This window comes from Macrobrachium rosenbergii, chromosome 33 (assembly GCF_040412425.1).
Source record: "Macrobrachium rosenbergii isolate ZJJX-2024 chromosome 33, ASM4041242v1, whole genome shotgun sequence".
Taxonomy (NCBI): domain Eukaryota; kingdom Metazoa; phylum Arthropoda; class Malacostraca; order Decapoda; family Palaemonidae; genus Macrobrachium; species Macrobrachium rosenbergii.
In genome coordinates, this window is record NC_089773.1 from 11,593,648 (window position 1) to 11,608,359 (window position 14,712).

The 14,712-nt window shown below is 36.7% G+C and overlaps 1 protein-coding gene across 20 annotated transcripts in view; it reads left to right on the forward strand.

Moving 5' to 3' along the window:
- The window catches only part of cora (coracle), a 128,726-nt gene that overhangs the window by 99,338 nt on the left and 14,676 nt on the right, over positions 1-14,712 (forward strand). For 7 of the 20 annotated variants that reach the window (XM_067133411.1, XM_067133409.1, XM_067133413.1 and 4 more), the window contains one exon: positions 11,592-11,711. In XM_067133411.1, coding sequence (XP_066989512.1) covers positions 11,592-11,711 — 120 coding nt within the window. Of the gene's footprint in view, positions 1-7,523; positions 7,620-8,729; positions 8,880-11,591; positions 11,712-14,712 lie in introns of all 20 variants that reach the window. The other 13 variants (XM_067133402.1, XM_067133401.1, XM_067133400.1 and 10 more) reach the window with 3 other exon arrangements.

The following is a 14,712-nucleotide window of genomic DNA, read 5'->3' on the forward strand; positions in this document are numbered from 1 at the left end:
TGTTAGTCGTTGAAGAAGTCAGACACGGAGTACGGTCTTAAAGTACCTGCCGTGTACGTTTTGTGGTGTTGGATATGGTTAGAAATGTCTTGTTATTAACAGTTTGGAAGCTCTCTACCTGTGATAACTGTGTACTGCCACAGCTGTACAAAACGTGCTTGAAGGTATGGATTGTAAATCTGGTGTTAAGTTAAAATTATGTATTGTGTATGATCAACCAAGTAAGGAATTAGCCAAGAAATTATCTTCCAGGGTCCATTAAGAATGCAATACATACGAACTAATGAAGACAGTTTGACTGCTTGTGGTGTGGATATTGATGCATTAGGTGACATGCACTGACCTCCACTTAGTATGTGCGTTGAAGATCTCAAAACTTTGAAAGTGCACCTATTTTTCTAGACCTGCAGTTTCACAGATTGGCATCCTTGTACTTAGTAAGAGTAATGTGTTTGATTACTTACTCCAAAAATAATGAACTGTTTTGTTCCTTTAGCAACTGATTATAATGACCTCGACGACTAAATTTCTGTTTGTCAACCGATGATCCCCGTCATGCTAGGCCACAGAACAAACAAAATCTTGTTATTCCATGTCTTGTTAATTGTCATAAAGAATTTTTTGGCCAGTGAAATATACTAAATAAAAAGTTACTTTTCCTATGATGATGATGATAGATTAAGCTGCCTTTATACCAACACTGCCTGTGTGTCATATAAGCAGCCCTTTATCTTTCTTGATTAGCATGGGCATACGGTCCAGTACAGAATGCTGTAGAGCATAATAGGAAAAATTTTAATCAAACCAGTAAGCAGAGCATGTAGTCTCCTAGAGCTGGCCTGAATGACTGGTTTTTGATGTAAGAAACTCTGGCGAGAGACAGTTGAACAACTTTGTGGGAGAGACTGACAGGAACAGACACAAATCAAACCTGATTGCACGCAAAGGGTGCAAGTTGCATTTAGTACTTACTGCATGGGCCTAGAGAACTACTAATGACATGAAATTAATCTTTTATTATTAGAAATGGTTCTGGACGTAGGCAGAAACAGCTCACCAGGTACAAAATTAAAGTTGCAACGCCTTTCATTCCTTTTACTATATCTCATTCATATTCTCTATCTTGCTTTCCACCCTCTCCTAACAATTGTTTCTCAGTGCAACTGCAAGGTTTTCCTCCTGCTACACCTTTAGAATCTTTTTACTCTCCATTTCCCTTTCAGCGATGAATGACCTCTTAGGTCCCAGCGCTAGGCGTGCATTATTCACTCCACGGGGTCAAACTGTCTTTATTATGTCAGCGACTGAAACCGCACTGTAGGTAACAGTGACCCAAGTCAATCCTCTCATTGAATAAGTATTAATAAGCTTTTTTTTTTTTATATTTTTTGCAGGATTTTTTTTTTTTTAGTTTGTTGTGAGATGATCATTTTTGGAAATGCTCTGTTGGTGTGCTCTATGCCTTCCTATAATTTTGTTTCAATGGTATTCATTTTTACGTTTTCATCGTTTAAAGGCTTATTGCTACTTTTCAAAAGCTTTCATTTTTTAGGAGTTTAGCTATCAGAAGTGGATCAGTGTTAGATGTTGCTAATTTTGATTGTACATACAGTATATATTTTATAAATGGATTGAACTTTATTATTTTTGGTTATAAAATGGGTTTTTTTTATTGTTATAAATACATTAGATACTTTATCAGGTGTCTTACAGAAGTACACAAACCTCCTAAATTATTTAACTGGTTTTTTAAAATAATTTTTCAAGTTTTCAGTGTTGCAATTTTACTGCTGGTATATTCAAATAGGTTAACCAAAGAATTCCACCAGCTTTACTTTGCTCCACCACAAACCCACTACTCATATACAACCCAAAGTCATGGTCTTCACATCTCTAGACACACTGCAGTTTTAGTCCTAAGAGCCTTCTGCAAATGCAGTATCTGGAACCTGAGGTACCCAATAACTCTCTGATTGCCATAGGGCTTATTCTGCAGCTGGGTATTTTGTACTCCCTTCAGCACCATTGGGAGTAGAATATGTGTTTTTTTAAAGTCTTGAAAAAGAGTACTGGCATACTACCAAGACGTAATTTAGCCAGGCATGTTGGAGAGATGCAGAAGCTCTTTGAGTGGCCCCAGCATAGAGTTGGCTTACTTCAGGGCTTCATGATGCTTCCAGATGTTACGTTGTTTAATTACATGTGATATCATAAACCATTCCTTTTGCGTGTCATCACGTTTCTCTTGTCTCAACTCTGTTATTTGAAAATGTATTTCGCTGAAAATTTTAACGTAGATTTTAGTTCATTCAAGATAGCGAAAGGCTACCGTCCTCTTGATTGACAAGGCTGCAGTGAGTCTAGACTCGCAGGGACCGTGAACGAAGGCTGCATATGAGTGACGAGTTTGCACTGAAAAAATCAAATTTTTATGATCAGATTTGATTTCATTTATTTTTAAGATACCTGATAGCTGAAAGACTACTAAAGGTCTCATTTGGCATGATTTATAATGTTTATTACATTGGCAGTTTAAGTTCTAGATGGTGTTTTTATGTAAAGTTTTTTTTCTTGTTTTGTGGATGAGTTCGTTACCCTAGTCAGTCAAATCTAGGATTATAGCTCTTTGGGAAGTTGGTTTCCCCAGTTGCAGACGTAATTATTGAAGTACAGGTAGGCAGTGTCCTCTTTTCAGTTGGAAGACAAAACAGGTAGTGTGTAAGCTTGTTTTAGTATTAGTGTCCCTAGTTCGTAAATAACAAGGTGACGATAAGCCCAGTGTCCGGTGGAAACATTTACAATCCTAGTGCTAGCTGCTCTTGGCCATTGTGAATATGTAGAGAGTCAGTCACCCTGGGTTATAGATTTTTTGTATTTATTTTGTAAATACTATAGTGATGTAAATCAGTACTTGGAATAGTGTTGGCTACTTGCCATAGTGCTAGGAATGTATGTACAGGATGTTCAGGCTAAGAAAAGTAGTTTTGGGAAGATAATTTTACACTGTTGAGGGTGAGACACAATGCCTTTTGAGTTACGCTGGTTTTCCTCACCACTGGTGTAAGGAGAAAAAGTCTAGCTTTCCATATTGGTCAAGTAAACGCCCAAAGTCTGTTAGGGAGAATGTTAGTTGTAAGTGCATGAGAAAAAGTTTTAGCTGACAACAGGCCTTGATTAGTTCTATATTGGCCAGCCATTTCATGACAATATTTGCAACATGAAATGCAAAAGGTTGTTACATTTGAATATAGACATCTTTCTTGAGATGTATATGCATCATTGTGATTCATACTTGTCTTTACTTATGAGGAGTCAAATTTTTTACGTTGATTCACATTTCATCAAAATTTGCATTGTCGTGTAAGTAACAGCACAGTACATCACTTGACTTTTTAGTGAAATTCAAAATAAATTTTTTGGTTTGGTATCATCATGTGCTTGGGGAGAGTTACTATTTCACTCTCCATCTTCTAGGGAGGCCTAATACAGTCAAAAAGAGTCCTTTTCTTTAAGATTAATATAGGATGTCAAACCTGGCTCACATCTGCCCACAACACTGAAAAGGTAATTTTTTTACTTTGTTAAATAAGATCATTTAGAAGTCTCCATTGCTCTCCATCAGACAACTGCATTAAGGCTAGCCACTGTGAACAGTGTATTAATGTAATTTTAAATAAGAATTGTCTTTGTTCATTGCATAATTGCACAGAACTGTAGATACACCTCTACGATATTTAGCGAATCTAGAAGTGCCACACAAGCGCTGAAGAAATTGAAGATCCAGTGAATTTCTTTGCCAACAGATCAAACCACAAAATTCTTATGATCATGACATTAATGAGGTCATTGTTGTGGCAGTCTTCAATACAAAAATAAGGGGTTGTAGAAGTGGCATTATCCTATCTGAGGATTTGACACATTCCGTGACTGCTTATTAAGTGGCAACCTTCATGACCTGGCCCCTTTCTGAAGAGAATGCAGTACGTCATTAGCGATAAAACAAATTTTACGTGAATGACTAGATTTTAATCCTCAGTGAGTGACTAGTATTGAACAGATTTCTAAAAGAAAATTTTATCAGGAGCTTTGGCATACTGTATTCACTGTATTCAGATTTTAGAATTTTATGAAGCAGTCCTGGCATGGGCAGGAAGCTGTGAGCTTGGATGAGATGTTGAGGTGTACAGTTTCAAGACCACTTTCCTTACCATTTAACGTTTGGTTCCAGACAACTTTTTTTATTGTTGGTAACACAACCACTGTCATCGCTTTTCAGCCTCATTTTCAAAGAATTGAGAGAGCTATTTTTTTACATTTATTGAAGCCAGGCACTTTTTGATTCATCATGCCAAAAATGTTTATTACTCTTACCTAGAAGTGTATATTCAGATGCTAACAGCCAGAATGCAGCTTGTTAAGTTCTACTTATGAGTTGGATTAGGAAGTAAGGATGTGCCCTTAGCTGGAAATTTGCTGAAAATTAACTAGAGCTTTTACGAGTCTCAGGCATAAGTGTCATGACCTCTATGACAAGTCATTACATTCATTAATATTTTTTGATTGGTTGAATAATTTTGTGATTTGTGCAGTAGAAACCTGTAAAGGTTGTCTAGTAAGTCAGAGCTTCAAATTGAACACAATTTGACAGTCTCCACTGTTATGGGTTAATGATGGTGGCTTATAGAATGCACCATTAGACTACGTCCTTTTCACGTGTTAAGTACCAGAGTCTCAGATGAGGACAGACCGTTAGTTTTGGAATGCTATCTTTTGTCTCATTTTTCTTAATTTATAAAGCAAGATTTACTAAGAATTGTTATTGAGTAGTTGAATCAGATCACTTGAGGTCCAGGTAAGCTAGATCAAGTCCAATTTACAGCGCAAACTGAAAACAACATTACTTGTGGGCTTTCGTATGTAGGTAAAGTATTAAGGTATTGGTTTTTCACCATATAATTATATAAATATTTATTGCAGTATGAGAACTTTACTCATCAGTTTTTTATCTGCGTTAAATTTGAGATGACCACCTCTGTAATCCTTGTCATTATTTATTAAAGTCCACATATTATGATTAATGACAAAGGAAAATCAGTATTTTAATCTTACAAGGCTTGGTCTAACTCAGGTATTCAGTCATATATAATTTTGTATAAGCCACCATTATTTTTGTGGGGAAAACATTTAATCAAGTTATTAACCACTGTTGGTTTGGGGTAAAAATCCATTATCTATATAATTGCCTCATTCATGAGTCTCTGTGAATCTTATACAGCCAAATCTTCAATAACATTGAGATGATGATCTGCTGGTGAGCTGGCATAAGGCCACACTCCTTAGTTTCCATGAGTATAAGAACCACACTCATTGTGTTTTCTACCAAACCGTCAGCAAGTCTTATCGTGGACACTCACAGCTGTTTAGCTTGAATTTTTACCGTCCTGTTGTTTCACACAAGTCTTTGTTATGTCAGCTTCTTCCCTGCTCTCCGGCTGGGAAGTTCTACCCTGATTTGAAATGAATTTCGTTACAAAAAAGGGATTTCAAACATTTTCAGTACCCTCTTGATTTTTGTTGGACTGTATTTACGTGTCGTCATTGTAAGAGTTTTTTTTTTTTTTTTGGCAACACCTCATTGCTTTTTGTTTACTTTTTTTGTTCAAGAATTTGCAGATACACTATTTCGTTGGTAAGTGACTTATTTACCAACATTTTTCTGTAACGGAAGTGAGCAGCAGATGAGGTTCTGCACTGCTACATTCCAGAGTAGGTTTCTGTGAGAAGTTGTGCTGTAATTGGCTGCAGCAGAAGGTCTCCTGCTAATCAGAAATGTGAGATTTTGTTAGCTACAGCCAATTTACATGGTAGTGCATTGTGCTTGTAGGTTGGGGGTACTGCCAGTTTTTTTGTCTCCCCAAATTTCTTATTTTTAATCTTGTCACTGTTACTTAGTCATGCTTTGGACTTTACTACGGAAGGAGACATTACTGTTTACTTGCCCCCAAAACTGGGTTCTAAGTGTTACCAAGTTAGGTTGGCAGCAGACTTTCACCATGGGTTCAGGAATATTGTTTTGCCGAGTTCGGGATTTTATTAACAGTTTTGTGCTATCAGCCTCTCTCGATTCATCACCTTACATCCATGAAATGGATTCTTTCTTCACCTGCAGTTGTTCTAATAACAGAACCAGCTCTCACCATGAGTAGATTTCCACAAAAAAATTCAGCGCTGTAAAATCAACACTACACCCACAGTTGTGCTACTGGAGATACCATGAGGCCTGTGATAGCTGTACTGTTTGGCTAAACAGATGACTAAGACAGGATCAGTGACAGTGACAATGACAATGGTCTTGTTTTATGTCTGAACTAATGGTGGTTGGCATTAGTGAGTTCTTGTGAACCCATCATTCTATTCATCTGTTCTCTGGTGTACTTCAGCAGCTGTAGTCTCAGGTAAATTGCAATTCAGGCAGTTGTATAAAGGATGGGTTTGTATAACAGATGTGATATTTAAAGATGAAATTACTGTAATTCTTTATTTTGCAGACCCATCATTCTTGTACAGTATCTTGCCTTACAACCCCACTCATTTCTCGCAGCCAGGTGTAGACTTCACAAATAGCAGGGTTCTTACCCTCATGGAACCAGGATAGAAGGCCATGAATGTACTTGTTACCAATTGGGGAATAAGTGTCACGGATTTGCAAAGACTCGTGAATGAAGCGGTTATATAAACTATATGTTTGTACGAAAAAAAATGGTTTTTAAGGAATTGAATTGTTGGTGATTTTTCTTGTATTCAACTTAGTGTCAGTTGTTCAATTGCCTTGATTTTATTTAAGTGTGCCTAACCTGAGGGTCCTCTGCATTAACCAAATGTAATTGCAAGGTTGGTTTTACACCTCTAATATTGATGCCATAACCAAGATACAGATAGTTGCTTAAACAGATTAGGATAGACAGATTGATATGTTTCAGAATGCTAATTGTTTTTTTGGAGTTATTGGGTATATTGCTTTGAGTATTCAGTTACATTCCCATGCCTGACAAATGTTATTGAAAAATTTTGTTCTGCCTGATTTAAGCAATAATTTGGAATTTTTTTCTTCAATGTCTTCAATCATTCATGAGTTGTGACACAGGAAAACATTTGTGGTAAAATAGCAGAATTTGTTTGTTTATTTTGTATATATTTATTGGGTATGTGAAGATGGGCATACATATCATCTGTCTATTCATTTCAACAAAGGTTTTTGTCAATAAGTGATATATATATATGGCAGGAAAACATCCGGGTGATTAAAATAGTTTACTAATTCATTGGGGGGATGAGCCTGCTACCTCTCTCTTGCACACTAACCTGGCATGTCTCCCCTCTCCCCCATCTGCTACCCAAACCCCTCCCCCCTTTATCCTCCCTTTTTAACACACTCCAACAACATGCCCTTCATCTCATTTCCCCTCTCCACCCCTCTCTTCCTTGAACCACTTCTCTGTCCACGGTTTGTGGTGTGCTGATAGAAGCGGAGAGTTAGCAAGAGCAGCGGTACGTCCTCAGTAAGCTCTGTCAGTTCTGACGAAGGAAACTTTGAACCGCCACCCGGGGACAAGTCTAAGGTATGGAGGGTGCCACCGCCGTTTCCTCGGTTCTGTGTCGCCTTGCTCGTCTCATACTTTAAAAGAAAAAAAAAGATGGGTTCGCCTCTGTTCTGACTGTCCTTTATTTTGATCAGTTTTTCATTTCTGTGGGGGTGTGAAATGTCATGTGGTGAAATGTCATGTGGCAGGAAGCCATTTTGTAAATTGTTGAATTGAATTAGTAATTGCTGTTGCAGAGACTGCAAAGATTGATGTTTGAAAGATGCATTAGAGGTGTGTTTTTTCACAGTCTTTGGTAGGAGAGGGTGAAGTTTACGCTTGTTCTTTGCAGGAAAGATGGAATATATAAAATTGGTGTTATCAGTATGTCAAGAGAATATTGAAATCCCTCCAACTTTTTGCATAGTATAACAAACCTAATAAACTATGTAGTTTGACAAATTTTAAAGATTTTTGCCTTGGAATAATATAGCTTGATGGTGATATGTAATTTATGCAGATTCTGTTAAACTTTGGAATATGTGGAACTTGCCTGGAGTATAATTTGTTGCAGTTGATTAGAGTTTTAGAATTTTGTAGCTGGTTTCAAAACGATTTGGGAATTACTGAATAGAAAGTGAACTGTCTAAAAGTAAAAGTTGACACATTGAAGTGAATAAAAATATGAAAATAATTTTATTTTTTGAAGTAAAACCAGGTTATTTTAACGAAGTCTTGTGAAATCCTGGGAAACGCTTCTTTTTAATGGGTCTTTCTATGGAATGTCTATCATGGGAATGTCTTATCATATGAGTAAGGGACCCAAATATCCAGCACAAAACTATTTTCCATCTTCCTGCATAGGAAAGTGAAAAATCCCTCACCGAGCTCAAAACTGTGCAAAGCAAGACCTCCTTTCATAGAGATGTTTCATATTTTATATCCAGAAATTTTATTTTTAAAGTAAACTCGTAGTATGTGATCAAATTAATGGTACTCCCTTTTTTATGTTCCTGACATGAAAATGTTTGTGTAAGTTGTTAGAAAACTGGTAGTGGAAGTCTTTGAACAATATGATTTGGGTAAGGGACACAGTATTGGGGAGATATATATATATAAACATTAAGAGCTGAAAGACTGCATGTTCAGGATGTGGACTTGTCTGCTGGGGCACTACAATCCCTGAGATCCGAGATGGACGAATGGTTGGATCAGTCGAGGTCCGAGACATTTCCAACCAATAGCCTGTCAGACCTGTACCACGTTCCCTTACACAGCACGCTATCCTCACCTGCACGAGTTGGTACCGTTGTGATGCTTGTAGTTGCTTTGAAGTAGATGATTTTGGATATTTTAGTTGTCTGTTAATTTGTATTCCCTTGACTTCAGCTTTGAATTTACTTCAGGCATAATTATTCTAGGTGAAGGCATAGTATACTCTGTAGTAGGTCTGCATTATTGAGCTGATCATCTCTTCAATGTTTGCAAAGAATCAAGGTTCAGTAAATACCACCAAATTTGTATTGGAAGTTTTTAGTGCAACTTTTGAGCTGCTAAGTGTATAAAACTAAATTTTACCTTAAAATAAATATAAAATTCAGTTTAAAGTGATGGACAGTCTAGGTTAACGGTTTTTGTAAGGTATAACAGTTGTCTAAAGTACTCACGTTCAAGTCGTATACTTGTAACATAAATGATCTCGTAGCATGTGCACATAAATGTAAGCTCAGTAATGCACCTGGTGTTTTGCCTAATGTTTTCAGTTTGCCATTAGTTTTATTGAGGAGTTGCTATTTATACAAGGTCCATGTTCTATACTGACTCTCTTCTGTCTCAAGGTGTGTTAGTTTTAAGTTTTAGACGTACGTGCGTTCGTTCGTTCACGTTCTTAGAGTGTCTTCTGGTTTCTGGTTTGCTTGGGGGCATTTGTCTAGAATATGATTTTCTTTTTCCCTCCAAGTCAACTCTGCTTCCTCTCACTGTACACCGGGCACTGGTTCCCAGAATCTTTTGTATAGAGATCGTGTAATTTCCTTTTTGAGAATGTTAGTTGTATGAAATTGGCACTTACAAGCAGAACTTTGTTTATACTGCAAATTGATTTTTTTGCGTCGTACGTTTTCAGTTTCCATTACAAGTTTTTAGTGGCTTTTTTCATTTAACCATTCATACCCCACTACCCTCCCTTACGCTAATGTGCTAATACTGAGTAACCCACTGTCAGATTGTATGTTTTTTTTTTCTTTTTACTTGAGTTCTTCATAGAAAATATTTATTTCATAAAAAATGAAGTCACCAATTTGCAAATTTGTAACGACTGCTAAATTTGGCAAGGTTGAAAAAAGGGTTTTTATATTTTTGTTATTTACTTATTCACATGCATTTTATTTCATCAAAGGTATAAAGCTGTGAACTCAAAATTTCATGTTTTATTGTATTTAGTAGCAGAAATTGTTGCTGGGTTTGAATTTTAATCTTATACAGAATATGACCATTATGTTTGAAAAAGGATATACACTGTATAATATATATGTATACATACTTGTATATTGTTGATACATTAGCCTCTCCTTCCGTGTAACTTCAGTATAATGGACATAGAATATTAACGTGTCACGTACGTGGTTATGACGACACTCAAAGTTGTGCCTGTTGAAGACGTTGCATAGTCGGAAGTAAACAAATTTATGAAATATTTGTAACTAGATTCAGTGTCTTGCAGTATTGCAAAGCCAAGAGATGTTCACAAAGACATAATAAAGGTCATAGTATCATTTCTACCTGATTGCCTGCAAGTATTGTCTCACGTAGCTAAGTACATAGTTATGATGGTTTAGTAACAGTAAGGCACACATTTTTGTTCGTGTATGAAGATTTTCTCTTTCTTTTTATTTCTGTGTTCACTTAGCTTTCCATGCAATAACTAAAATGGAATTCATGTATGTTTTCCTGTAGTTTGGTTTATCTTTTGCAAATTAGTTATGGGACAAGTATTTTCAGTGAACCAATTTTTCTTTGTTTATATTCCTATGAATTTATTTTCCTTTATTTTCCCAATTTTTTTTGTAAGTACTGTCTTTCTCTGTTGTGAAGCTGCTTATTTGTGTGACAGGGTTTAAAGGCTTTATTGTATGGCTGAGAAATGTTGTGATGGCTTTTTTATATTTTAAGTAGATCCATTTGAGGTTAAAAGTAATTTTGAATGTTTTTTTTTTTAAGAGCACCAGAACTTCCACTTGTCTGTCTGTCAGTGTGTCTGCTCACATGCATATGTTATGGATGACTACTGTATATCATATTCATTGGCAAAGAAAATGACTGTTACTCTGTGAAAGTGGCATTTGTCGTTGCTAGATAAAGCTGGTTCTTGCTCGTGCGAGCAGCCCGTTAAAAAATGGCAGAAATTGCTGAACTTGCGCTGACATTGTGATCCACCCATTGTTGCGTATTGCAGATGGATCTAGAGAGACAAATATCATATTGGTAGAGACAGATGGGTCAAGGGAATTAAGCTAGAGTGTTGCCAGTGACGTCACTTGGACTTGTTCCATTCTTCTGAATAGTTTAGGAATACGTCAAGTCATTGTCCTAAAATTTTGTCATTGGATGACCAAGTTACTTCATTAACTCATTAGAATGATGATGATGATGATAATCTGAAAACTGGGGAAGGAATAGAATATTATTGAGGATGCTGAGAGAAGAATTATATGCAAACTTTCATTAGTACAGAATTACACCAGCACTTGCCATGATGAAACTTTCCATGTCGTAATAGTTCAGCATTGATTGACCTTGTCAGGTCACCAACAGAAGAACAGACCACTTTCTCAATTTGAATATTTATCTTATTTTACGTGCACTATTTTCATTTAAAGTTCAGTACGTACATTTGAAATGAGCAGCTTAACATAAACCCAGAGATAAATGTCTTGGTGAGGAGAACAGTTTCAAAACCACTTCATGACAAAAAATCATACTGACTGTGTTTCGGGAAATTGCATTTTACAGAAGCCTGTAGGTGGCGTTGCCGTCTTACCCATGGCGGATCTTATGAAGGCAACGAAGAAGAGAGCAGAGAAGATAGCCCTGGCCGAAGAGGAGGCGGCCGCGGCAGCTGCGGCAGCGAAAGTAAGACCTGTTCTGCGTTTTCTTTTGCCTTGTTTAGTCAGCACAAGCACACTCGGCTGTTAGCCGAGGGTTTTGATGCTAGGAGGCCTTTGTTATTTGTGGCAAGTTCCTACAGTTGGCGGCACATTGTTTTCGTCGGTCACTCTGCTTGGGCGTTGGGAAGTAACTGGGGACAGTGTTCAGAGACTCTCGTTGGAAAAGAATGTGCCGTCAGGTGGAATTAAGCAACCTTTAAATAACACCCTGTCTGTTCACTGTACTGGGATGTTGTGTCGATGGTTTTCTTGATTATTCTTTTGCTTTTGTGAGATGTAGTTTGTGTGTGGGAGTCGTATTCTGCGTGTATTTGGGATGTATCGGATTTTGGGGAAATTGGAGGCTTTTCCGAGACACTGAATTTTGCTTTTATTTACCCGATGCCAGAGTTGCTTTATGGAAAATCACATTGTACTTTTGTGGGGATATTCCACTTTGTAAATTTTCAGTAAAGCTTCGTTTTGTGTCCAATGTCCTGTTAATTCAATTGGTAGGCGTAATAGGAAACGTGCATATCTAGCAGGCTCCCTTAGGATGTTCTATTGTAATTATCCATACATAATCATTAATGAGTATGACCCCTTTTTTTGTTTTTGTAATTGTATTCTCTCTCATGAGCATTCCACATAGCTGTACAGTATCTGGAGTTGACGAGATGATTCATTTGTGAATTTTTTTTTATTTCAAGTCATTAAGTCAAAAAAAGAGGAGTGCTAAATATGAATTATTTGAATAAGGGACAGAATCGTCATCAAGCAAAAATTATAGAGGCCATTTCCAGTACAGTGGAACTTGTACCCACAAGTGTATGGGGCCACGAGTAGCTGGAGGCACGAGCACTTTTCATTTAATTAAATGTCGTTGTACCCATGAGCAATGATTGGGGCCTCGAGCTCAACCACAAGTCAAATTATCAGCCTGTTATCACAAACTTAAGAAAAATTGCTTAAAGTATGTTGGCAGTTAGTGGCTTGTTTTCAGTATTTTGTTATTTATAATAAAAATACGTATTGAAAACAAGCTGAATTATCAGTCTGTTATCACAAACTTATAAAAAATTGCTTATGATACGTCGGCCACTTGCAATGAGTGGATGTAAACAGAATGATGGCGCCATTTTGGTGGCCTGTCGCGGTAACAGAATGAAATGGGGTGTCTTGGAAATTAAAGTTCAAGAATCTAGAATGCACTAAAGTTTTTGAAACTGGAATACTCTGTAGTAAGATTGGAGAAAAGTAATAAAATAGAACTTTTACTTTTTTAAGAGTGTGGGAAATAGAAAACTGGCTGCCGAAATAGAAGTACTTATGCAACGTTAAGGTTTTGCTAGTGAATTACAAGTAAGCGTTGAGACAGAGCACACACTGCGTCAGTATTCCAAAAAGTAGTCACAAGAAATATGTATCCAAAAATATGAATTTTTTGCACGTTGCAGGATAGGGAAACTTCGAATGCTTGGACTGAATTTAAAGTTTGAGCCAGGTTATAGAAGTTAGATAAGCATTGTTGTTAAGGGTTCAGAACATGTGTGTATGATTTATGGAAAGTATTGGAGATACTCCTACCCAGTAGTATCTGGTTGAAATTTTACTACTTAGTCAAGTTTTGAGGGAAAGGCTGGATTATAAATTTCAGGTGCATATCTGTCAAACTTCCTCATACATCTCACACAATTTAGCATGTTAGAAATGCTTGATGTATCTTGCAGGAGACTTTAATTACTTATTAACCAGTGTGGTTTCCGAGGCTATAGTAATTATACAAGAGTATGATAATATTCCAAGACTGTTGGTTACTCCTTCATTACTTGACATTGTGTTTGATGGGAAGCCATCCATCCCTCCAGTGTGACAGACAAGGCGATAGTGTAGTTATACTGTAAAATCTGTTAGGCTAAGTAAAAAGAGGCGCATGTTTATTTTTAGTGTTTTCAGTTTACTTCAGCCAATCCTCTTTTATTTAATGAAGCATGCATTTGGGCATGACTTGGAAAATTAGGCCAGTTAACCATTTAGGCTGTTTTGATTTTTCAATGTTTTAAAGTCACGAGGAAGCACCACCCCCTCCCCTTGAATGAAGCCAGAGGATCCTATGCACTTCTCCGTAGCAGGATTTTAATTAAAAAAAGGTCAACTTGTAGAGCCATTCATTAAATGTTTTTGTTTAAATAAATGTCTTTATTTAAATAAATTACCTAAAAAGCACTAAGCACATTCATCACTTCAGTATTGCACTCAAGCTTTGACAAATTACCTTCACTGTCTGTGCCAAGGTAATCTAAATAAACATTTTCTAAAGTAAAGTAAACCCTTTGAGCATTGCAGAAGTATCGTCGACTTCAAATTCTAAATATCTCCAAGGATTTTTGTTGAAGGTCCCTGTGCAAGAAAATGTGTAAGGCCGAAACACATCCGTAAAATTGTGTGACAGCTTTTGTTACGCTATAAATAAAATATTGCCGTCATTATTGTTGAATGTTGTGAACAATGACCTCGTATCTTCAGAGTGCACAGAATTGAAAATTACAATCGAGTTTTGCAGCACAATTTGTGGGGTTTCAAAGTATTTGCTTCGTCGTGAGTTTAGTTATGGCAAGCTAGTATTGATTTCCAGCGTGTAATTGACAGTTAGGTAGAAACCTGCTTGAATGGCTGGGCAGAATATGCTCAAGGTACTTAACTGCCAGAGTTTTAGTGTAAAAGCTACTTATGAGTAGGCAAATGATTTTTCATGTGGGAAATATTATCAGTTATTTTCAGTAATTGTTTCATTTGCTTGTGTAATTTTGTTCTCCATTATGTTCTGTAATGATCAGTGGGACATGAATGCTGCATGGTTTTGAGCCTTTTAAGTTCATGTGGAGGATGTATAGTAATGCCAGCCACTGATAGTTTTTCCATTGTTTTTTTTTTTTTTTTTTACTTTTCATTAGCTTGCAGTTGCAAGATGATCATGCTAGTGATAT